The sequence below is a fragment of the Geotrypetes seraphini genome, chromosome 1, assembly GCF_902459505.1.
Source record: "Geotrypetes seraphini chromosome 1, aGeoSer1.1, whole genome shotgun sequence".
Classification (NCBI taxonomy): Eukaryota; Metazoa; Chordata; class Amphibia; order Gymnophiona; family Dermophiidae; genus Geotrypetes; species Geotrypetes seraphini.
This window is the reverse complement of record NC_047084.1, coordinates 42,586,833-42,613,153: the sequence shown is the minus strand read 5'-3', so window position 1 is coordinate 42,613,153 and position 26,321 is coordinate 42,586,833. Positions and strand designations below refer to the sequence as shown.

General features: G+C 44.2%; 1 protein-coding gene across 7 annotated transcripts in view; it reads left to right on the top strand.

The window, feature by feature from the left end:
* Window positions 1–26,321, top strand: part of IPO11 (importin 11) — a 568,146-nt gene that overhangs the window by 42,143 nt on the left and 499,682 nt on the right. For all 7 annotated transcript variants that reach the window (XM_033930425.1, XM_033930408.1, XM_033930455.1 and 4 more), the window contains exon 4: window positions 21,940–22,012. In XM_033930425.1, the coding sequence (XP_033786316.1) occupies window positions 21,940–22,012 (73 nt within the window). The remainder of the gene's footprint in view (window positions 1–21,939; window positions 22,013–26,321) is intronic.

Sequence of the window (26,321 nt, the reverse complement as noted above, 5' to 3'; positions counted from 1 at the left end):
CGTGATGCTATAAAATTATGGGTCGCCACACCCAACCTGGGTGCTGGGGTTTACACCAGGTTTGTCACAACTCGGGCTCCTGTAAGGTGCAGCGAGCACCTGGGAACGTGACCAAAGCTTAAACCCGGCGTGTCCCTTTCCACTAAGGGATCCTTAAAGTTTTTAAAACAGGCACATTCTAAAGCTTATAAGTATGCAAGGTAAAAAGGAATCTTAGTCAGAGATGGCAAAACAAAAATAAACTTTATTTCAACCACTGGTTGAATAAATCAAAATACAGGCAACAGCCTTGTAGTTCAAAATGAACTGATATTGCATGAAATCAAAAGGGTTCAAATAATATAATCAGGCAGTTGAATCTTGGTCAGCACTGCCTTATGTACAGTCTCCTGCTTCTGGACTTTAATTAGTCAAGAAATACAGTCCTCTTTACCAGAGCAGTAATAATCAGGTAAGTAATGCTTTTATCAAACAGTCCAGAACACATAAGAATCACAGCATTATTCAGAGTTCAAAATCAGGCAAACGTTTCCCTCCAAACGTTGCTGTGGCAATCAGGCATAGCTGTGCAGGACCAACGAGATTTCCTAGCTGAATCACCATACAGGAAATACATTCAAAATGGTTTGTCAGAAAACACATACATTCCTGCTTTACAGAAAGCCTCAAAATGTGGCTTTCCAGGAGAGCTTCTGCACTAGCTTCAAACAGATAAGAGACAAGCTGGCAGCATAAAGAAATTAAATCCCAATCTCAGGTTTACTGTGTCTCCATGGTTGTTGGCAGAGTGTCAGCTCCTAAACAGCTTTCCTGCACCTCCACGTCTTCCCCTTCTGGTTGTACTCCAGTATCCCAGACAAGAAGTAACTCGTCTGCCTCAAGCTTATGACAGTCTGAGAGAGACTGCCTCTTCTCAGCTTCCCATTCTCCCATCTGCTCCTCTCCTGTGTGCCCCCTTCCTGTTCTCAGAAGCCTCGTTATATCCTGTGGATAACCACTCCCCCTCTGAGAAGGTGGGGGAAGAGTTTTCCACACACCGGCTTGCTTCCTGCTATTACAGGCAGGTTTCTCCCTAGTCCTAATTTTAACAGGCTGTTCAAACTGAATAAGCTTTCTGACAGTGGCAGGTCTGCATGGAGTGGAGCTTTTTCTCTTAATCTTATCCTGCCCTGTCTCTTCTACCTCCATGTCAGAATCAGAGCAGAAGTCAGCTTCATCAATCAATTAGCAGGTCACCTGATCAGCCCTCCTGCATCTAGGTGCACTGTGAATGCTCCTGCTCACTGGGGCAAAACCCGGTACGGATTCAGGTGTGATTTGGCCGAAACTCGAAATGGACCTGGGTTTGTCACAGGTTTCAGCAGGTGTACGTCTGGCACCCAGAGTTGGGCACAGAAATCATCACCAAGCACTATTCTATAAAGGGCACATGCCTTTATAAAATAATATATGCTTAATAATAATAGTGCTTAATGCCAATCTTTTCCAGAGCTAATAAATTATGCAATAACACAATCTATATATTCCACAAGGGTCCTCAATCAATATTATAACTCAAATGGCAGCACAACTTCACCACCATTAAAATACCCTTATGCATTCAACACTTTTAGTCAAGTTTCAAGGATCCTCAGCGGCACCACTTGGAGCTCAATAACATTTCATTGCTCCAAGCTTTATGTGTCTACTCGTCATCGGGTCCTATTTAGAATGTTAATTATCACGTTCTATTCTTTACTCTTGCATTGTATCAAAATTTATATGTTATTTAAATCAATATTTAAAAAGCTGTTACTTAGCTTTTTCGTGCGGTCTCTGGCAAGGGGAATGTCAAACCGACATGTTTCGCTATGGATAGCTTTATCAAGGAATACCCCCTATGAAAACAGCAAAAGTTACATTAATGTAAATACATCCCACTATTGCTCTCTAAGTAATCCACATCCCTTAGAAATCACCCAAACAGCAAACATCTTACCCCAATATTAAACCGCCAGCACATACGACCACTCAGTCCTTAGTGATGGCGGCGGCGTCTTCTGCTAACATTATATACAGCCGAACCCGGGAACACTGTACTCACGTGAATACGTGGCAGCAGCGTCACGGGACCAAAAGCCGGTTTTAAGGTGGAAATACTGCTTCCATTGGATTGGTTCTAACTCAATTTCTTACCAGAGCCCTCTACCCAGCACAGCCGGCTAAATCAAGGTACCCCACTCTAATTCACCATTCAAACCATGGGGTATTACAGTGTTTAAATGGTAAATCCACCGTTGTTCTTTATAATTCAACATTTGCTCACTATTACCTCCCTCCCTTCCCATCTCAAGACTCTCTATCACCCGCCATTGAATCTGATCCATATTATGTTGCATACTTAGGAAATGTTCAACCATAGGAGCTTGAACGTTTTTGGTCTTAAAACGCGATTTGTGCTCGTTCAGTCTGATATGTATGGAACGTGAAGTCCGGCCCACATATACCAGCCTGCACGGGCACATGATCATATAGACCACATTACAGGACTGACAATCAGTCTCCTGAAAAGATTTTATAAGTTTACCAGATTGGGGGTCCCTCCAAGTGGGTCCCTTGACAGTAGTGGAACACCACTGACAGTGTCCACATTCATTATGATTTCCAATCTTCAAGTCCCTATAATTACCCAGTTTTTGTTGGATCAGGGTCTGTCCAATCGTTTTACCCTTTTTAAAGGCAAACATAGGGATTTCTTCTAGCACTTGATGAATCTGCAATATATGCCAGTATTTTTTTATCAAAAAAATAAGTTCCTTAGCTGCTATTGAATACGGGAGAACACAGATTAATTTATTAGTGCTCTCATCATGATGTTGTTCAGCCAGGAGAAGATCCCTATTGGCATATTTTGCCCTAATAAAGGCCTGTTTTATAGCTCTCACAGGGTAGCCCCTCTCCATAAAGCGTTGTTCAAGTTCCCTAGCAGCTACTTTAAAATCTTGGTCATCAGAAGATATTCTACGAGCCCTCAAAAACTGGCATGCTCGTAATCCAAAATGCTCGTTTATCAAAGCGAGTTTCCCCGTAGGAAATAATGGAAACTCGCTTTGATGCGTTCCCCCCCCCCCCGCGAGAACCGGCATTGCTCCACTCGAAGACCCCCCCCTGCGATCAGGCCCCCCCCCTGCGATCCGGCACCCCCCCTGCCTCGAACCGGCACCCCCCCCACAACGATCCGACCCCCCCGACACGATTGAGCACCCCCCGCCACGATCCGACCCCCCCCCGACACGATTGGGCACCCCCCCGACACAATTGGGCACCCCCCCCGCCGCTTCTTACCCTCATCTGGGCACTCTTGAAGATCGGCCTACTCGTCTGCTGGGCCTTGAGCATCTGAGCATGAAATACTATAATACTTCAAATAAAACTGAAACTAAAATAAATTTCTGGTGAAAATTTAAGTGTGAACTTGGCACGCCACAGCTGTGTATGCCCACACTTTGCTTACCACATGTCTGGTAATTTGTCTGGAACAATTTATGGTATGGCATAATATGAGGGTATATTTTATTTATTTAAAAATATTTATAATCTGCTTTAGCTAAAGTGGTTCACAATTAACATACATGCATCACATATTAACAAATATCTAGACAACAAAACTAAACAAATAGAAACATGAATCAAGGAGCGGGTACAACTTATCAAATCCTTTAAAGAGAAAAGATGCATCTCTATAGTATTAGTTAGGCCTATTTTTAATAGTAGCTATCAAGTAACCAGAAACCACATTTATTTGGGATCTATCAAGCCCCATGGGTGCCGGTTAATTGAGAGTCTGCTGTATTTTATTATCAAGTTCTTTGATGATTACAAAATGTAATATATTTTTTGATATTTATATTAGTGAAAGTGGCACCCTATGAAGAAAATCACAATGGCAAAAAGAGTATCAACAAAGTCAGCCTGTTTTGAACCCTTCACAACAGAAGAGAAGCATTTTGTGTGTCAGTGTATTATAGAAGATGATGATAGTGAATAAACATGATTCAAAAATGAGTGGCTCTATTGGTTCTGGCAAAAATGCACCTACAAGAGCATCAAATTTAAAAAGACACGTGCAGCGTTTTCATCCTAAAGTATTAGAAGCTGTGAATCAGAAAGATAACCAGTACTAACATTCTAACTACTTCAGGGCAAAAGAAAGAGCAAATATCTACTGGAGGCCAAACACAAATATCAAGATTCTTTGCATTAGACAAAGTTACTGTAACAATGATACCAGAAAAGGTCAAAATCCAAATAGTTGAAATGACAGTGAAGAATAGTGTACCCCTGTCCTTTTTTCACAATCATCCTTTTTAGGTTTAGTTGGAGAAATGACTAGAAAGCTTGAAGTTTCTCTAGAAAAAGAAAGTATGTTGAAATCATTTTTATTAAAGTCAAACAGAACAAAAAGCAATATACAATACAACAAAGATCAGATTTTCCAGCATAAAACAACTCCAATCCCCCCTCCCCCCAACCACCCACCTCCCAACCACCCACCCAACCCGGGCAGCAGCAGCAGCAACCAAATCAGAGTACAAAGGCAAAGGTAATGACAGAAAGGAAACAAATAACAGAAAAAAACTAAGCATCCCAAATTTTTCGCTGGACATAAGAAGCAAAAGTCAGGCTAAAGGGCAGCCAACATTGGCGGAATAACCGCCCCGCTTTAGAGGACATATCAACAATGTCTCTTCGTTCCAGTAAAATTTGTTGCAACATTAATGCTCTCCACTGGGAGGTTGGGGCGAAAGCCATTGTAACAATATACACTTCCGTCCCGAAAAAGAAAGTATAAGAGAATGACAATTGAAGTGGCCAAATGTAAGAAGAACAAACTTCAAAGAAGTTTGAAGGGATTCTTTGTCTTTATTAATATGCCAATATATAGAAAATTTCATATAATCTACTCGATTGAAGGGGTCTATATTCAGTTTGCTTCTAACAATTGTTGTCAATCATATTTTTTTATTATATTTTTCCTCTCATATTTTTGCTGCAGGAAAAGGCCTCAGAGTCTAGGAGTACTATGCTATATCATTTCATCGACTCTCACTGTCAGCGTAGATACAATCCACACATATACTCCATAGTTCAATCACTGGCCCAAAACCTGCTTAGTACATTTTTACTATTTATCTTTTACTTCTTATCTTTTTATCCTTTTTTAAAATTTATAACTTGTGACTAGTAAACTTTGCAATGGCCGTTTAAATATAGACCACTTGAAAGGTTTGAAAAGAGCCAACAGAAAATTACTTATCTTCAGTGTTTAGTTTTCTCTCGTATTCTGTTTTTCACTCTTATATTTTGTCTGTGCCGTATCAAACGACCGGAGCCATTTCACACTACCGGAACCAGAGCCGGAGCTGAAGCGGCTGGCGTTTCGCGGACCGTTAGTATGTCCGCTGCTTCAGGGCCAATTATAAGGCACAGTGGTATAGCCTCTCAATACTCTGTCAGAAGTTTTCAAAATATGATAAATATGATTAAAAATATGACTGACAACAATTGTTAGAATCAAACTGAATATAGACCCCTTCATTTGAGTGGATTATATGATATTTTCTGTATATTACATTACATTACATTAGGGATTTCTATTCCGCCATTACCTTGCAGTTTAAGGCGGATTACAAAAGAATTATCCAAGATGTATTACAACAAGAACCTACAATAAAAAAAAAAAAAAATTGGTAATTTTCAAAAAGAGTAAGAAATGGGTAAGGTTATTTGTTTGGGATAGTTGGCTTTAGTGAGAGGTGGAGTTTGAGACTTGCAATATTATTTCTTTTTTCAGAGTTTTCTTGAAGAGTATGGTCTTTATTTCTTTTCTAAAAGTCTAGTAGTCGAGGGATGCCGTCAGTAGATTGCTGATTTGGTTGTCTAGTTTGGCTGCTTGAGTGGCCAGGAGGCCATCTTATAGTTTTTTCCGTTTGACCTCCTTAATTGGGGGGTATGAGAATGGGGTGTAAGTTTTCCTATGTCTGGTTGCGGTGTTGTGGATGAGGCGGTTATTCAGGTAGTTTGGACTGTCTCCGTATAAAGTCTTAAATAGTAGGCAGTAGAATTTAAATTGTATTCTTGCTGGGATCGGAAGCCAGTGCGATTGGAGAGATGCTTCTGTAATGTGATCATGTTTCTTTAATGAGTAGATGAGTCTTAGTGCTGTGTTTTGGATAGTTTGTAGTTGTTTTGTTATGGTTGTAGGGCATGGGAGGTAGAGGATATTACAGTAGTCAAGTAGGCCTAGTATTAAGGACTGAACTATGAGCTGGATTTGAGTTTTCGGCTATTTATAACACTCAGAGATTTCTTAAGTCTTTACATGTACACATCACAGAGTCAATTAATTTGCTATTAATGTTAGATTTTTTGATAAAAGTAATAGTGTGATAACTTGAATATTAGGATTAAAGTACACCCAGGCACATCACACCAGTGAATATCTTCAGAAGTTAGTGGAAGGTGTTTTAGAAGATTTTTTTTTTTTTTTTTTGAACTGGTAATTTTTATTGAAGACAAGTGGCAATTATAAGTATGGGTTTCACAAGCATAGTACATACATCCTTATAGCAAAGAATAACATAAGTTATCCCAGGACAAGCAGGCAGGTATTCTCACTAATGGGTGACGTGATCCAACGGAGCCCCGATGCGGATGCTTCTTTGAAGAAAACTTGAAGTTTCGAGTCGCCCGCACCGCGCATGCGCGAGTGCCTTCCCGCCCGATGCACCGGGTGTGGCTCCTCAGTTCTTACTTTTCCGCGGAGCCGAGAAGTCCGTCTTTGATTCTGTGCAAAGTTCCTTCGCTTGTGCCTTCTAAGTCCGCGGTTTTGATTTTAATTGATCGTAATCACTGATTTTCATCGTGTTTTATTGTTTTAAAAAAAAAAAAATTATTTTTACCGTTCGACCAGGCAGGTCACGTGGCCGCAGCCCCGCGGCTTCGATCTTGCGGCGCAGCTTTTTCGGCCTATGTCCCGGCCTATCACCGGTTTTAAAAAGTGTGACAAGTGCCAGTGCACAATTTCGCTAACGGACCCTCATCGACACTGTGTTCGGTGTCTCGTGCCTGAACACATCACAAAATCGTGCCAGCCTTGCTCCACACTCACCGCACGTGCTTTCAAGTGCCGTTGCGTCCTGTGGGAATCACTCTTCATGGAGTCCTCGATGGAGCCGTCGACCTCAAAGGGACCCACACCTTCGACATCATCCGCAGCCCCACAGTCTTCCACCTCTGTGGCGCTGAGTCTCATCAAACCCGCCTCGTTTGTCCCGGCTCAGACTCCAGCGCCTGCTGCGATGCCTTCCTCAACCTCCTCAGGTCAGGTAGCCCAGCAGCCCATTCCCCCAATCGTGTTGAAAGTGCCCAAGGCCTTGAAGTCCAAGCACTCACACGCTGCTCCAAGGAAACGCGAGGCCCGTGCAGATGGTCCCATTTCAGATGCGGATCCATCCTTGCCGGCCTCGTTCCAGACCATGCTACAGAAGCACTTCATCGAGCTCTTTACCACGATGGGGCCTCAGCTTCTCTCCCAAATCCAGCCTGGGCACGCGGAGGCCTCCCGCGAGGTCGAGCTGCCTCCAGTGCCTCAGTGGGGAACACACTCTCAACAGGGAGCAGACTCTCTGCGAGTGTCTGGTCTGGCAACAATGCATGCATCGCAAGGAGCAGAGTCTTTGCCCATGCCACCTTTGGAACCGATACACTCGATGCAAGGAGCAGATCTTTGCGAGTGCCTCCGTTGGAGCCGATTCATTCAATGCAAGGAGCAGAGACTTTGCGAATGCCTCCATTGGAACCGATCATCCCGACGGGGTTCGAGCCTCTACGGCAGCAACCCCTGCTTTGATCGACCGCTTCCAGCCTCATCCACTACCAGGGAGCCTCAACGAAACCTGCCTCACCCCGTCCATCGAGGCCAACCTCTCGACACTGATTGAGGCAATCCTCGAGACATTCATCCAGGCACGCCTCGCCTCGGCAGAAACAGGCATACCTGGACTACTCACCTCCACCGATGCCAGAACTCGAGGACTTTCTCACAATCTCGATCCCTGTCCCCAGCGGACCCGGAAGCCTCGACCTCATCGAGCCCATCACGGAGCCAGGCAACGGTAGACCAACTGTCCTTCTCCTCGTTCCTCCGACAGATGGCTGAGGACATGGACATACCATTGGACACAGGTTCCAAATTATCAAAGGAATACTTGGAGACTATGCGCCTCCCTCAACCACCCGCTGAGTCCCTTAAGCTTCCGTTGCACAAGCTTCTGGACCAGACCTTCGCTCGATGCCTCGAGACACCTTACTCCATCCCCGCTGTCCCGAGTAAACTGGACACCAGGTACCACACAGTCCATCGCAAAGGGTTCAACAGCTCTCAACTCTCTCACCAGTCCCTGTTGGTGGAGTCATCATTGAAGCGATCCCATCTCTCCCAGGTCTACGCCGCTGTCCCACCTGGCAGAGAAGGAAAAACCATGGACTGATTCGGCAGGAGAGTGTACCAGAACTCCATGATGGCCTCGAGAGTCCTGAACTACAACTTCCACTTCACAACATACTTGGAGTTTCTCCTATCGGTATTCCAGAAGTTTATGCCCTACGTGGACACGAGGGCACACTTCGAGTACCAAGAAGCGCTGGCCTCGCTATCCCAGCTCCGGGTACAGTTGATACAGTCCTCGTACGACGCCTTTGAGCTCGCGGCTCGGGCAACAGCGTGCTCAGTTGCCATGCGCCGGCTGACATGGCTGAGGACCATCGACATGGATCCCAACCTCCAGGACAGGCTCGCAAACGTTCCCTGCGTTGGCACCAACCTCTTCGACGAATCCATCGAGGCGGTGACCAAGAAGCTATCGGACCATGAACAATCCTTCCAGTCCATCCTACGTCCGAAGCCCAGGCCTGCTCCTCGCCAGCCTCGCCCGCTCTTGGTATACCAGCGGCGCTACCCTTCAAAACAGGCTCCTCCCAGCAGACAGCCTGTGAAGAGACAGCACCCGCAGAAACACCAGCATAAGCCTCAGCCATCAGCTGCACCTAAGGCCCCCCAACCCTTTTGACTGTCTCAAAGAGGACATTTCCTCCATCGTCCTCCCTTTCTCAGTAAATCTACCCATCGGAGGCCTCCTCCTTCATTTCTACTACCGATGGACAATTATCACCTGGGTTCTTTCCATCATAAAAGAAAGATACTCCCTTCAGTTCCACCAAGCTCCTCCGGAGCATCCCCCAAGAGAGTATCCTACCAACTTGACCCAGACCGCCCTTCTTCTTCAGGAAGCTCAGCCTTGTTACAGCTGGGGGCTGTCGAACCGGTCCCCCGGGACCAACAGAACAAGGGGTTTTACTCCCGATACTTCTTTGTTCCAAAGAAGACGGGCGACCTGTGACCCATGTTGGACCTCAGGGTACTCAAGAAATATCTGGTCAAAGAAAAGTTTTGCATGCTGACCCTGGCATCACTCTACCCCCTCCTCGAGCAGAATGACTGGTTATGCTCACTGGATCTCAAGGAGGCCTACACTCACATTCCAATTCATCCAGCCTCCCGTCAATATCTCAGATTCAGGGTGGGACACCTTCACCTCCAATACCAAGTGCTACCCTTCGGCCTGTCCTCGTCACCCAGAGTCTCCACCAAATGCCTGGTTGTGGTGGCCGCAGCACTCAGGAGCCAGGGCCTCCAGGTGTTTCCTTACCTGGACGATTGGCTCATCAAGGATTCCACATCTCAGGGAGCTGCTCTCGCGATCCAGAAGACAATTTGGTTACTGCAACATCTGGGATTTGAGATCAACTTCCCCAAATCCCACCTACAACCGTCCCAGACTCTTCCCTTCATTGGAGCGATTCTGGATACTACCCTACTCAGAGCGTTCCTCCTGTCCCCATGCAGGGACACTCTCCTTCATCTCTGCCACTCAGTGTACTCTCGCACGTCCATCTCAGCGAGACAAGCGATGGTCCTTCTAGGCCACATGGCCTCTACAGTTCACGTGATTCCGCTTGCCAGACTTCACCTCAGGATTCCCCAATGGACCCTGGCGTCCCAGACATCTGACCTTCTGACTCACCTCATCCGGGTTACTCCTGCTCTACAACAGTCTCTTTGCTGGTGGATGCTCTCCTCCAATCTATCCAGAGGCTTGTTATTCCACACCCTCCACCACCAGAAAGTCCTCACGACCGACTCGTTGACTTATGTCTGGGGGGCCTCCGCACCCAGGGTTACTGGACCAGCACGGACCGCCAGTGCCACATCAATCTCCTGGAACTCAGGGCGATCTTCAACGCTCTCCAGACCTTTCAACATCTCCTTTGCGACCAGGTTGTCCTCATTCGCATAGACAACCAGGTCGCCATGTACTACGTGAACAAGCAGAGAGGCACGGGATCGGCCTCCCTCTGCCAGGAAGCTCTGAAGGTGTGGGATTGGTGACTCGCAACAACACCTTCCTCAGAGCGGTCTACATTTAGGGGGCGGACAATGCCTTAGCAGACAGCCTGAGCCGTCTTCTGCAACCTCACAAGTGGACCCTCAACTCCACGCCCCTGCATCATATCTTCTCTCTGTGGGGAACGCCTCAGATAGACCTATTTGCAGCCCCCCAGAACTTCAAACTGCCTCACTTCTGCTCCAGGATCTACACCCCTCAGCGCCTCGAGGCAGATGCATTCCTCCTGGACTGGACAAATCGCTTTCTATATGCGTTTCCTCCATTTCCTCTCATCCAAAAGACTCTAGTCAAGCTGAAGTCAGACCATGCCACCATAATCCTGATTGCTCCACAATGGCCCAGACAACCTTGGTACTCCCTTCTACTTCAACTCAGCAGCAGGGAGCCATACTTGTACCAGTCATTCCATCTCTGCTTACAAAGCATCAAGGATCTCTGCTTCACCCCAACCTGCAGTCTCTACACCTGACAGCTTGGTTCCTCTCAACGTAACCCCTCTCCAGTTTTCTCAACCTGTGAGAGACGTCCTGGAAGCTTCAAGGAAGCCCGCTATTAGACAATGCTACCACCAAAAGTAGACTAGATTTTCTGCTTGGTGTTTTTCTCATCATCATGAGCCACAACACTCCTCCTTGTCTTCAATTTTGGATTATCTTTTGCACCTCTCTCATTCTGGTCTCAAGTCTACATCGATACGAGTCCATCTTAGTGCAATTGCTGCTTTCCATCAGCCTCTTCAAGGGAAACCTCTCTCTGCTCATCCAGTGGTTTCCAGATTCATGAAAGGACTCTTCCATGTCAATCCTCCCCTCAAACCGCCTCCGGTGGTTTGGGACCTCAATGTGGTTCTTTCTCAGCTTATGAAACCTCCATTTGAACCTCTTCACAAGGCTCACCTGAAGTATCTCACTTGGAAAGTGGTGTTTCTCATTGGCCTCACTTCTGCCCGAAGAGTCAGTGAACTATAAGCCTTGGTCGCGGACCCGCCTTTTACAGTATTCCATCATGACAAGGTGGTTCTTCGCACACACCCGAAATTCCTTCCTAAGGTTGTCTCAGAATTTCATCTCAACCAATCCATCGTCCTGCCAGTGTTCTTTCCGAAGCCACACTCTCACTCTGGAGAATCTGCTCTTCAGTAGGTCGTGCATCATGTTGTCGGACATTGAATTTATGTTTGTTGTGCTTTTGCCCACTACATTGCTTAGTTTGGCGTCATCGGCGAATAATGTTATTTTACCTCGCAGCCCTTCGGCCAAGTCTCTTATAAAGATGTTAAATAGGATCGGGCCCAGGACCGAGCCCTGCGGCACTCCACTGAGCACCCCCTCCAAAATGACGGAGGTAATCAGTGGAGTGCCGCAGGGCTCGGTCCTGGGCCCGATCCTATTCAACATCTTTATAAGAGACTTGACAGAAGGGCTGCGAGGTAAAATAACATTATTCGCCGATGACGCCAAACTAAGCAATGCAGTGGGCAAAAGCACAACAGACATAAATTCAATGTCCGACAACATGATGCACGACCTACTCCTACTGGAGCGCTGGTCTAGGTCCTGGCAACTCAGCTTCAATGCCAAAAAATGCAAAGTCATGCACCTGGGCAGCCAAAATCCATGCAAGACTTACACCCTTAATGGCGAGATCCTAACAAGAACTGAAGCAGAACGAGACTTAGGGGTGATCGTCAGTGAGAACATGAAGACTGCCAATCAAGTGGAGCAAGCTTCATCCAAGGCAAAGCAAATCATAGGTTGCATACGCAGGAGTTTCGTCAGCCGTAAGCCTGAAATCATTATGCCATTGTATAGATCCATGGTGATGCCCTACCTGGAATACTGTGTGCAATTCTGGAGGCCGCATTACTGTAAGGATGTGCTGAGACTGGAGTCGGTCCAGAGAATGGCCACCCAGATGGTCTCGGGATTCAAGGATCTCCCGTACGAGGAACGGCTGGATAAGTTGCAGCTGTACTCACTCGAGGAACGCAGAGAGAGGGGTGACATGATCGAGACATTCAAGTATCTCACGGGCTGCATCGAGGTGGAAGAAGATATCTTCTTTTTCAAGGGTCCCGCGGCAACAAGGGGGCATCCGTGGAAAATCAGGGGCGGGAAACTGCACGGGGACACCAGGAAATTCTTTTTCACTGAAAGGGTGGTTGATCGCTGGAATAGTCTTCCACTTCAAGTTATTGAGGCCAGCAGCGTGCCTGATTTTAAGGCCAAATGGGATAGACACATGGGATCTATTCACAGAGGAAGGTAGGGGAGGGTCATTGGGGTGGGCAGACTAGATGGACCGTGGCCCTTATCTGCTGTCTATTTCTATGTTTTATGTTTCATACTCTGGACTGTAAGCGTACTTTGGCGTTCTACCTAGAACGCACCAAACCTCACAGATCTGCTCTTCAACTTTTCATCTCCTTCGATCCGAATAAGTTGGGACGAATAAGTTGCCCCGTTTCCAAGCGCACCATCTCCAACTGGATGGCGGCTTGCATCTCATTCTGCTATGCCCAGGCTGGATTACTCCTTGACAGAAAAATCACAGCCCACAAGGTCAGAGTGATGGCAGCTTTTGTAGCCTTCCTCAGATCAACACCGATTGAGGAGATTTGTAAAGCTGCCACTTGGTCCTCGGTTCATACCTTCACCTCACACTATTGTCTGGATACTTTCTCCAGACGGGATGGACAGTTTGGCCAAACAGTATTGCAAAATGTATTCTCCTAAGTTGCCAACTCTCCTACCATCCCATTCTGGTTAGCTTGGAGGTCACCCATTAGTGAGAATCCCTGCCTGTTTGTCCTGGGATAAAGCAATGTTACTTACCATAACAGTTGTTATCCAGGGACAGCAGGCAGCTATTCTCATGTCCCACCCACCTCCCCTGGGTTGGCTTCTCTGCTAGCTAGCTGAACTGAGGAATCACACCCGCTGCATCAGGCGGGAAGGCACTCGCGCATGCGCTGTGCTGGCGACTCGAAACTTCAAGTTTTCTTCAAAGAAGCATCCGCATCGGGGCTCCGTTGGATCACGTCACCCATTAGTGAGAATAGCTGCCTGCTGTCCCTGGATAACAACTGTTACGGTAAGTAACATTGCTGTACCACAGCATAACTCAAAACTGCATAATGCCACAATGCCTCCCCCAACCCCCCTCCCCCCTCAAACAGGATCAAACAAACAATAGTCATAGAATCAGTATTTTGCCCACACCAAAAATGATACCAAAATAAGTGCAAAGTCCGCAGCAGAAATAGCATACAATCACCCCAAACTTCCCCACTTAGAGTCAATGTTTCTTCCACCTCCAAATGTCTAGAAAGTGCTGCCACTTGTGGTTCAAGAGTGCCAAAAGTCTATACCTGTGACAAACCCCACTCAACTTATCCCTCATCTGCTGCGCCGTCGGCGCCACAGACTGTTTCCAATACTGGGCTACCAGCAGACGGGCTGGTTTTAGAAGATTTTGAAATTAAAAAGGAATAGGTCTTATGTAATGCTTCAAAAATGTAAACTCAGTTTAGAAAATTATTAAAGAAACCACACAAGTATTAGAAGATGAAGATACCATTGCTGCAAATGATCTACAAATGGCATAAATAGATGAAAGCAGTGAATCTCAAACTTTAGATGATATTGTTGAAGAAGCATCTAAGTTAATTACAGTACAATTAAACATATGCGTTGTGCTGTTCATACACTGCAACTAGCAATAAGAGATGTATTGAAAGATCGTCATGCAGCTATGCTTATTGGTAAATTGAGGCAAATGGCTGATGTAGCCAGGACCCCTAAAACAGATGCTATTCTGCAGAGACATGTTGGGAAAGGAGCCATTTAGGATCAAACAACATGCTGGGGAATCACATATTTGATAATAAAGCTTTTGCTTGAACTAAAAGACTTTCTTGAAGATTGGACCTCATAATGTTTCACTATCTGAAAGCCTATGGGCAGAAGGGGCGGCGGGTTTAGAAAGTCTGTTTTCTCACCCTTTTACTGTCACCAAGAAGCTGCAATCTGAGGATTTAACACCTGGTAAATTCTTGTTGGAGTGGAAAAGCTTGATGTATAATACATCTTGAAGAGAAGGATTAATTGTGGATAACATTGCATCTTCAATGAAGAAAATAGAGGGTCTCTTGCTAGATAATCAAATTCTTTTAGCTGCTGTTTACATTGAACCAGTGAACCAAGTTTTGTTAAGCAATGACCAAGCTGCTATAGGAAAACAGGCACTCTATGAAGCAGCAGTTTGCACGAAAGGGTTACAAGCAGTGTTCCCGCTAAGCTGCGTTGGCCTGCGCTCGCGCACAAAATATTACATCGCAGCGCAAAGTTTCTCTTCACAGCGCACACACGCGTCGGTAAGGTAAGGGGACGCATTGGGGGGATTGCACTTCCCCACAATTGCCATGCTTCGGTTCCTCTTCTTCCTTCCTTCCTCCCCCCCCCCGCGGGACCCTGCGGCACCATCAACTCTTACTCCCTCTAATGTCGGCCCTGCAGCTCCAGACTTCCTCGCACCTTCTCCCCTCCCCCTTTGGATCGCTATTATTTTAAATGTTATAGCCGCGGAGCTGTATCCATCAGTGGAGATGTCTAACCTCGGCCTGCCCCGGAACTCTTACTGCAACAGTGACTTCCTGTTCCTGCCTAGACGGGCGTCTGCTGCAGTAAGAGTTCCGGGGCAGGCCGAGGTTAGACATCTCCACTGATGGATACAGCTCCGCGGCTATAACATTTAAAATAATAGCGATCCAAAGGGGGAGGGGAGAAGGTGCGAGGAAGTCTGGAGCTGCAGGGCCGACATTAGAGGGAGTAAGAGTTGATGGTGCCGCAGGGTCCCGCGGGGGGGGGGGAGGAAGGAAGGAAGAAGAGGAACCGAAGCATGGCAATTGTGGGGAAGTGCAGAGCTGCAGGGAAGAGTGTTGCGGTACCCAGCTGGAGGGAGAAGGAAGATGAGGGAGGGAATTAAAGGAGATGCCAGGGCTTGGAGCGTAGGAGGAAGGTATGCCAGTCTAAGGGAAAAGGAAGGGGGAGATGTGAGAGCATGGAGGGGGAGCGAAAGATGGAAGAAAAGGAAAGGAGAGAGATGCCAGAGAATCAGGGAAGGGGAGATACCAGACTATGAGGAGAGGTGTGGGAGAGGGAAGGCGAGGAGAGAGATGCCAGACCAATGGGGTGAAAGGAGAGATGGAAGGGGGAGGCATACAGTTTCTGGAAGGGGCATAGAAGGAGAGAAGATGCCATATAGGGGAAGAGAGACGGCAGACAGTGGATGGAAGGAAGAGAGTTACAAGAAGATGAGGAAAGGAGAAACCACAGAAGACAAAGGTAGAAAAAAATTTCTATTTATTTATTGCTTTAGGAGACATGTGTCACTGTTTCTGTGAAGCATTGTATGCAGAGTCCAGCTTCTTGCTGGTTCAATTTAACCTTTGTCTATGTATTTTTATTTTATCCCCCCTTTTACAAAACTGTGAAGCGTTTTTAGCACCAGCCTTGGTGGTAGCAGCTCTGATGCTCAGAATTTTATGAGCATCAGAGCTGTTACCTCCGTAGCTAAAATCCACACTACAGTTTTGTAAAAGAGGGAGGGGTTAGTTTGTGATTACATATTCCTTACTAGGCGAAGGTGTTTTCTGTGTTCTGTGTGTTCGAAAGACATGGTTTTCTGTTAGGATTGACGGTGTAGGATTGATCTGTGCTGGTCTGGCTTGTTTAGTTTTACAATGGGTGTATTGATGTACTGCTCACTGCAATATGTAAGATGCTGCCTTTTCCTAGGTACTCATGTGTGACGTGTGGTTTGTTACTAAAAATCATGTTTTTCTTACAGATGGGGGGGGGTGCCAAAAAATGATGGGCCCCGGATGTTACATATGCTAGGTACGCCACTGTATGTAAAGATACCAGAAAGCTGGCGTAGCAAAAACTTCTAAGTTTTGAGTATTTAACCCTCCCACAATCTCACGGGCACTCGTTTCAAGTTTATTGAGATTTTGATTTAAACGCAATATCAAATATTTTCAATGCGTATAACAAAAATAAATTTGGGGAAATAAATAAAACCATTTGAACCAGTGTTCCCGCTAAGCTGCGCTGGCGTGCGCTGGCGCACAAAATATTACATCGCAGCGCACACGTTTCTCGTCACAGCGCACGATCGGAAGAGGCGTACGGCAGATGGCAGGGCGGCGAGAGGAGAATCGGGCGAGTTGGCTCATAACTTGCTGGCGCCCGATATTTTTGGCTCACGGTGAAAAAAGTTTGCTCACAACACCCGCCCGCTTAGAGGGAACACTGGTTACAAGTACAACCTGAAACACCTCAACCACTGGATGAACAAATAAGCATCGGTACATCATCCTCTTCAAATGAAGAATTAGATTTTGAAGCCTTCTTGGATAGAATAGAACATTCTAAAGCAGGGCTGCCCAAGTCCGGTCCTTGAGATCTAGTGGCAGGCTAGGTTTTCAGGATATCCACAATGAATCTGCATGAGAGAGATTTGCCTGCACTGCCTTCTTGGCATGCAAATCTCTCTCTCATGCATATTCATTGTGGATATCCTGAAAACCTGGCCTGCCAGTAGATCTCGAGGACTGGACTTGGGCAGCCCTGTTCTAAAGTAAAGTAATGTTGCTTAATCACAGGAAAACAACCAGTTTATGTCCCATTAAAGAAGTTTCAGAAAGAGTTTTTTGAAAGATTAAAGGAAGTGGAAAAGTATGGCCGCTCATCAAAACTGAGCATAGAAGAAGTCATCCTTGTTTATCCAGAAGTTATTAGTGATGTAGCTAGAACTGTAACAACAATGCCACCAACCCAAATCAGGGCTGAGAGACTGTTTTCAGCACTAAAAATAAATCAAATCAGATTTAAGGACTTTTAAGAGAGAGGATTTGGCAGAAGTAATTCTGTTTCTTAGAATAATATATTTTATTTTTGACTTAAATATTCAAACCATTCTCTTTACATTGTTAGGTTGTTTGTTTTTGAATTAGTAACAAAAGATGATGCTAATCTTCTTTTACATCCTATTATTTTACACTTTATAGTCTGTTTGAGTGTCTGTAATTTATTTAATAAATAAAATAAAACAGCTACAAAGGCATAGCTATAGCGTTTAGATCCCAGCTTTAACAGGTTAGGGTTCTAAAAAGTAGCCTGATGATTCACATTGTCAGTGATGAAATGCCTTGTATGTTACATGTTTGCAGTTGATACAGAATATATGTAATTAGTATATTATTCATTTCCTATATAGATATATAAATAAAGGAGTCAGAGTCAGAAGGTAATTTTTGGGCTCCTGGAATCTGAATCAGAAGTTTTATGTACCAGACAAGTGGGTACAAACTGAACTAATGTCTGCATTCTGTGCTAGAACATTTGGACCTTACACCTACCTTTTCTAAAGAAACTGACTGCAGAGAATTAGTAGCAGAACTGCACAGACTGAAACATTAATTGGTGGACTCAGCAGACCCTACAAAAGGCTATATTGAAAGAGCACATTTTTTCTTTTTGTGTGTACTTTTGAAGGGAGAGCTTCAGAAGCAAACTTCCAGGGAAGCTGGGAAATAACTGTCAGCTCAGAAAGGGCAGTATATCAGATCTTTAATACAGCATAAATGGCTGACATTGTCTTGCTAGCCTCTGTCTTCCGAGAAAGGGGATGAACTGTGGATCAGTTATTTTTGAAAGCTGAGAGATGCTTCTTGGCTGTTGAGTTTGGAAGCTGCTACAGACTTTTGGGCAGAGTTGAGATTTTGTTTTGTATCCTTTTATTGAAAGAATTGATGCCAAAATTGTGAAAGACAAGGGAAGAAAACAGATGTAGTCTGAGAAATATGTTTTTTTTTGCTTTCTAAATTTGATAGTATGAATTCAGCAAGACCCAAGGGAAATATCTGTATCGCTCCATGCTGCAACCTCACCTGGAGGATTGTGTTCATTTCTGGTGTCCTTATCTCAAGAAAGATATAGCGGTACTAGAAAAGGTTCAGAGGAGAGCGACCAAGATGATAATGGGGATGGAACTCCTCTCGTATGAGAGAGACTAAAAAGGCGAGGGTTCTTCAGCTTGGAAAAGAGACGGCTAAGGGGAGATATGATTGAAGTCTACAAAATCCTGAGTGGAGTAGAACAGGTACAAGTGGATCAATTTTTCACTCCATCAAAAATTACAAAGACTAGGGGACATTCAATGAAGTTACAGGGAAATACTTTTAAAGCCAATAGGAGGAAATATTTTTTTCACTCAGATAATAGTTAAGCTCTGGAACACATTGCCAGAGGTTGTGGTAAGAGCAGATAGTGTAGCTGGTTTTAAGAAAGGTTTGGACAATTTCCTGGAGGAAAAGTCCATAGCTAGCATCCAGGACTCCACCTCTCATCCAGGTGGGCAGCCCAAGAAATCTTAATGACGGCAGGCTTCCAGCCCATCTGTGCATGATTGGAGGCAGGTTGCAGGACTCCCTAGAAGCATGGGAAGCTATCACGACTGACCAATGAGTGCTAGAGTTGGAGTTCATCCTTCCTCTCTCAGCTTGGTTCGTGGACTCTCCAATGGACTGACTGGAAAGAGCTGCCCATGTCCAGGAGACCCTAAACAGATTGCTAGACATTCAGGCAATCAAAGGGTGCCAGACGCAGACTCAGGCTTCGGCAGAAACACCTTATACTTGTCGTGCCCAAAAAAGGCTCCGAGGATTGGAGGCCAATCCTGGACCTCAAGTAATACAACACAGCTCTCAAAGTACCTCATTTTTTTATGGAGATGCTTCGGTTGGTCATTGCCTCAGTACAGGCAGAGAAATTCCTGGCAGCTTTGAACCTGATAGAGGCGTATCTACATGTCCTATTCTTTGTGGATCATATGCATTTCCTTCGTTTTCATGTCCTGGAACAGCATTAAAGTTCACAGCTCTGCCCTTTGGTCTTGCCACAGCTCCGCAGACCTTCACCAAGGTGATGGTGGTGGTGGTGGCAGCAGCAGCCTACCTTTGCAAAATGAGTTAGTTTTTTCACCCTTACTTGTACGACTAGCTCATCTAATCTAATTTAAGACTTAGATTTATATACCGTGTCATCTCCTAAAGAGGAGGTCGACTCAGTTAACAAAATAAGTTACAGACCCGTCCATCCGCCAACTGGTTTTGAGGTATGGGAGGGAGGTTTGGGGGTCAAGGGGTAGGCAGGGGGTTGTGGGGTCGCTGGGTAGGGGGCTGATCAGGAGTTCGGGGGGATGTGATCGTGGGGGGAAAGGTACACTGAGGGCAGGAGGGCCTGGGATCCCTCCTGCCAGTATCTTAGTAGGGGTGGGAGGTATGGGGTTTTGCCGGGGCAGGAGGGCTTGAGCTCCCTCCTGCCCTGATCATTGTCAGGGTGGGGGTGTCAGCCTTCGCCGGGCCAAGGGTCTTGGGCTCCCTCCTGGCCCTATCGCTGTCGGGGTGGGGGTGTTGGCCTTTGCCGGGCCAGGAGGACTTGCGCTCCCTCCTGGCCCGATCATTGCTGGGGTGGGGGGATTCTGTAACCGGTGTTCTTTTTGACAGACACCAGTTACAGAATCCAGCTTTTAGGCAAAAGACTGGCCCCTCCTTTGCCTAAAAGCCCTTGTTTTGGGTGTTTGGGACTTAGGCTTTTTTAAGGTTGATTATATGGTGTAAGTCAGGGGTGCCCAAAAGGTCGATCGCGATCGACCAGTAGATCGCCAAGGCAAAGTGAGTTGATCGCGGAGCCCATCCCGGGCTCCTTGATAGATTCACTTTGCCTTGGCGATCTACCAAGCCGATCAGCCTTCCTCTCCCCGACGTCAATTTTGCCGTCGGACAGGAAGTTCGGGCCAGCCAATCGCTGCTTGGCTGGGCCGTAACTTCCTCTCTGACGGCAGAATTGACATCGGGGAGAAGAATGCTGGTCGGCCCGAGGCAAGGAAGCAGGGAAAGCTCGGGGCAGCGGCGGCTTTGGGGCCTGTTACCCGATGGCAGCGGTGGCTTGGGGGCCTGTTCCCCGATGATACCAGCAGTGGCTTGATGGAGGGCAGGGAGAAAGAAAGAAAGGGGGCAGGCAGGGAGAAAGAAGAGAAACATAAAAAAAGAAAGGGGGCATGAAGAAAGAAAAAAAGAAAGGGAGGCAGGGAGAAAGAAAGGGCAGAGAGAGAGGAAAAGTTGGGGGAGGGAATAAGATCTAGAGGAGAGGAAGCATACAGGCTGAAAGAAGGGAAGAAAGATTGGATGCACAATTAGAAGAAAAAAGTGCAACCAGAGACTCATGAAATCACCAGACAACAAAGGTAGGAAAAATGATTTTATTTTCAATTTAGTGATCAAAATGTGTCTGAATTTATATCTGCTGTCTATATTTTGCACTATGGCCCCCTTTTACTAAACCACAATAGCAGTTTTTAGTGCAGGGAGCCTATGAGCGTTGAGAGCAGCGCTGGGCATTCATTACAGCTCCCTGCGCTAAAAACTGCTATTGTGGTTTAGTAAAAAGGGAGGGGGGTATATTTGTCTATTTTTGTAAGGTTGTTACAGAGGTGACAGTGCATAGAGTCATCTGCCTTGACCTCTTTGAAAAAAAACCCGGAATAAGAATGATAATTAACATTTTCCCAGCGTACAGTGTGCTTTGTGTTTTTTTTTTTAAATTTTATTGTTGGTAGATCATTTTGACTTGGTCATTTTAAAAGTAGCTCGCAAGCCCAAAAAGTGTGGGCACCCCTGGTGTAAGTTTAGACGTAGTGGTGGTCTGGGCGTTTAAATAGCTGAACGTAGAGGCAGGTCATTATATATATAAAAAAAAAAAAAAAACCAAAAACTCCTTTTGGACTTTTTTTTAATAATGGACATTTTCCCTGCTTCTACTTTCAACGTTTAGGGCCTTAGGTCAAAAGAGGACTTAGACGTTTTTTTTAATTATGCCCCTCCACGTTTTTACTGTTTTGTTCATTTGTTTGTTATGTATCTTACTATGATTTTGTATAAATCGCTGTTTCAGTTTCTCTTATAAACCGCCTAGAACTGGCATGGTCTGGCGGTATATAAGAATAAAGTTATTATTAAATGTACAGTCCTACTTAAAAGTATTTTAAATTAGCAGTGAATTTTCTCAGTGCTACTTTTTTGCATATCTTTTGCTTTTCTTTAGCAGTAATCTAAAAGAGGAAGCTAAAAGGAAAAGATTATTCATGCATGGGATTGAATAATGTAGAAAAACATTGGTTGAAATCTAATAATTGAAGATACTGTTTAAACTATTAACACAAGACTATTTAAGGAATGTATTATTCTTTTGCATGCACATGAATTATTTAAGAGTTTTAAAATGTTTTCTTTTATTGGTTACTATTATTTTTGGTATTGGTGCACTAAATTCTGAATTGATAAAGAAACATGCACTCTTTTTCACAGTGCTTTATCAGAGGAGGAGAAATCCACATTGCGTGCAGGGCTCATCACCAACTTCAATGAGCCAGTAAATCAGGTTAGTGATGAAACGAATACTGATTAATCATTTTCTTCCCTTAACAGATGCTCCAGTGGGGAAGCAATTGTGCTACTTTCCATTTAAATGATGTTTAAAAAATGAGATTCATTTGAAAAAGAGCTTCAAATGTTCATTATTCTGCAGAGAATACATTTTTTGCATTGGCTTGGGACTTAAAAGGACATATTATTCCCTCTTAAGCCTTCTCCTGTTGCAATTAGTAGAAATATAAACCTGGGACTGTTAGCTAGCATAGCAGGGCATAGTTAATCATGCTACAGTAAAAGCTCCATTATTCAGCATGCAAGGGTAACAGACTGTGTCAAAAATGCTGGTTATCTGAGAGTCCTCTGTATTTTTACTGCTCCAGCAGTTGCAGGATATGTGAAGTGGATGATACTCTAGTGGTTAGAGCACATGTAAAGCACAGAAGAGCTACTCTGCATTCTAATAGGCTGATGCTCAGAACTCCAGCGCTGTAGAGAGCAGCACCAGAAAACATCTTAGGAACAGCGTAGAAAAGTAACTTCCTAATGCTCAACATGAACAACATGCAAATTAACATTAAAATTTATTTTTTTTTTAAAATCTATTTTTCTGCCCTTGCCTGGTACATGTGTACTTTATAATAATAATAATAATAATAACAGTTTATATACCGCAGTACCGTGAAGTTCTATACGGTTTACCAGTTCAATAATTTTTATTAAGTATTTTAAAGGATACAAGAATCATTTAAAGTACATAGAAACAAAATAAAGCTTTCTGTATATAAAATATATAAATCTATGTTTAACTGTATAGGAGCAAAGGCTCCAATTATTAAAAATGTATGTAAGGGATATATAAGATAAAGATGAGAGAGAGCAGTAAAGAAAAAGGAAAGAAAAATGAAAGAGAGAAGAGAGGAGAAGAAAAGGATAACAGTAGTGTCTAAGAAGATGAGCGTACATAGGAATCTAAGAATGACCATGGAGATTTGTTGTATTTCAAGTTCATGCAGGTTCGGAATGTAACTCTCTTCTCATATGCATAGGATTCAAATCTATGATACATACTCAGAGAGTTCCACCAAAAGGTATAATCTAATAGCGAAGGTGATTTCCAATTTTTTAGAATGTGCATGAGAGCAGTTACCAACATGGTATCAATGAGTTTAGGTGGACAATTTGATTGTGTGAAACATGGGTGTTGAGAGCGAAGGATTACAATGTCTATAGAGATTTCTTCTGAGCAGTTAGTAATAGATTGTATGGTGTTCCAGACGTAGGTCCAAAAAGTGCGGACTAGAGTACAATGAAATAACATATGATCAAGAGTTCCTTCCTCTTTCAAACAGTTCCAGCAAACAGAGTCTTGCTTTAAGTTAGCTTTCCACATGCGAAGTGGGGTCCATATTACCTGCCACATAAGAAAGTACATTGATTGTGATACTCTAGAAGATAAAAGCGGGCGATTTGTTGATGACCAGAAAAGCTCCCAATCAATGTCAGAAAGCGGAGTGGTAAGTATAGCGTCCCAGTGCTTCATAGAGTGAGGTGAAAAAGTGAAGGAGTGATCTCTTAAAATACTGTAGAAGGATGATATCGCCTTGCCTTTTAATAGAGACAGAGAAGACCAGTTGTAAATAGTATTTTTGGAAGTCATATAGTCAAATCGTATATGCAAAGAAGGCAACACTCCAGTGAGAGAACGCCATTGTGAATAAGTAGAAGGAGGCAGCGAGTTCTATACGGTTTACAATGATTAGAAAGATGCTACAAATTGAATGGAGCATACATAGTTAGAGATTAGTGGCTAACAGTTTACGGGATCAGATTTAGGGGAGAGATTGTGATGGGAGCGATTGTACAGATTCGTTATCTAGGTAATTCAAGAACATGTATGCTTTTAGGTATTTCCTAAATTCACCATAGTTATTTGCGTGTATAATTAGTTTTTCCAGGTCTTTGCCCCATAAGGCTTCTTGATACGATAGAAGTTGTTGATGGTGTCTCTTAAATTTACATCCTCTAGCCGATGGGGAAACAAACTTCAGGTGTGTACTTCTCTTATGTCTGTTAGTTGAGAAGGAGAAGAGGTCAGTTATATATTTAGGGGCTAGACCGGATAGTACCTTGAAGCAGAAACATCCCAGCTTGAACTTCGCACGTGCCTCCATTGGCAGCCAGTGCAGGAGTCGGTAGGAAGGGGTTATGCACAGCTGTGTGCGAATGCTTGAAAGGAAGGGAGGTAGGCTGGTCTCTGCTTGAAGACGTGCTTTCCAGCCAAATATGCTGCTACCACCGCAAATAAACTGAGGATGAAAGAGCTGAGGAGAACTGCTGGACAGAATTTGATTTTTGTGTGGGTGAGGGGAAAGGGGATTTGCTGTCTTTCTGTTGGTAACCTCCCTTGTGCTAACAGCAAAGGTAGACAGCAGGCTGAAGGCATGACCCAAGCCACTGAAAACCCAAGTTGAGCCAGCCATTGAGAAACCCGAGCCATCTGCCCAAAATCAAGCAATGTTACTTACAAAAATGTTAAGATCAGGCCCAAGAACCAAACTTTGTGGCACACCACTGGTAATATTGTTTTCCTTAGATCAATCCCCATTTGCCATTAGAAACATAGAATATGACGGCAGAAAAGGGCCGTCGGCCCAACACGTCTGCCCACTCAAAAGAACCCTCCCCTTAAAAGAACACTCCCCTAAGCAATTCCCCGAAGTGAACCCACATGTTTATCCCATCGTTTCTTGAAATCGATCACGTTGCTGGCCTCGTGTCAGCTTCCACTCAATCAGTTCCTAACCCAGGCCATCACTTTGGGGTCCATACTGAGAGCACTCAGTTTGTTTTATTAGATGCCTGTGTGGAACAGTGTCAGAGGCTTTACTAAAACCTAAATACGAGTACATCACATCTAGCACTTTCTCTTTATCTGTCTAGTCACCCAGTCAAAGAAATTCATCGGATTTATCTAATAATTGAGTGCCCTCGATACAGGTCCCATAGGGACAGACTGGGGTAGGAACTGTGTAGGGTAGGAGTGGAAGGCAACAGATGGTAGTGGTAAATGGAGCTCACTCTGAGGACAGGGATGTTACTGGTAGTGTGCTGCAAAGTTCAGATCTTGGGCCAGTTCTTTTTTACATTTTTGTAACGATATTGTTGAAGGGATGTATGGTAAGATTTGCCTTTTTGTGGATGATACCAAAATCTGCAATAGAGTATATATCCCTGATGGTATGGATACCACGAGGAAGGACTTAAGTTTAAAGAATGGTCCGGAATTTGGCAGCTAAAATTTAATGCTAAGAAATGCAGGTTAATATATTTGGCCTGCAAAATCCTGAGGGAACAGTACAGTTTATGGGGTGAAGAACTTTTGTTCACTAAAGAAACTGACTGCAGAGAATTACTAGCAGAACTGCACAGACTGAAGCATTAATTGGTGGACTCGGCAGACCCTACAAAAGGCTATATTGAAAGAGCACATTTCTTCTTTTTGTGTGAGATATGAGTGTGAGCATATTTTGATATTAATTCCTTTCGACTATTAGTACAATCATTGGTCCTTAGTCAGCTTGATTATTGTAACATCGTCCATCTTGCTGGAGCTCAAAAAAATCTTCAAAAACTGCATATAATGCAGAATGCAGCAGTTAGATTGATTTTTGATTTAAAGAAGTATAATCATGTCACCTATTTCTATCCTCAACTGCATTGGCTTCCGGTTGAAGCACGGATTAAATTTAAGTATATGCTTTAAGGCATTAACAGGTCTAATCCCAGAGTATTTTATGGAATCTTTCATTATTACAAACTCCAAACATTCTAGGAAATTTCATTCATTATTCTCGTTCCTTCTGCAAAGGGAAGTAAATATAAGAAATTCCAGGAGCATCTACTGTCCTTTCATGCAGCTTTATGAATTAGGGATCTGATTCACATATTCACATTTTCAAATTCGTATCAACAGTTTCGACGTGCTTCAGAGACACATCTCTTTACAGAATTTTTTGGAAGTTAGATACTGGTTGTTCATTCATTTGTATTGCTAATCTCTGTGAACCGCATAGAACTTAACATGTTTGCGGTATACAAGTGAGTTTTTATGTTATGTGATGATCTTGACCTGATGTACTTTCAATACACTTCCAGATAAACCTGACTAAACTTAACATGCCAATGTAAATTTGAAAGTTCACTGTAATGTCGCTGTCTGTATACAGTCTCTTCCCTTGTAAACCGCTTAGAACTGTTTATGGTATGGCGGTATATAAAAATAAATTTATTATTATTATTATTATTAAGGTGGCCAA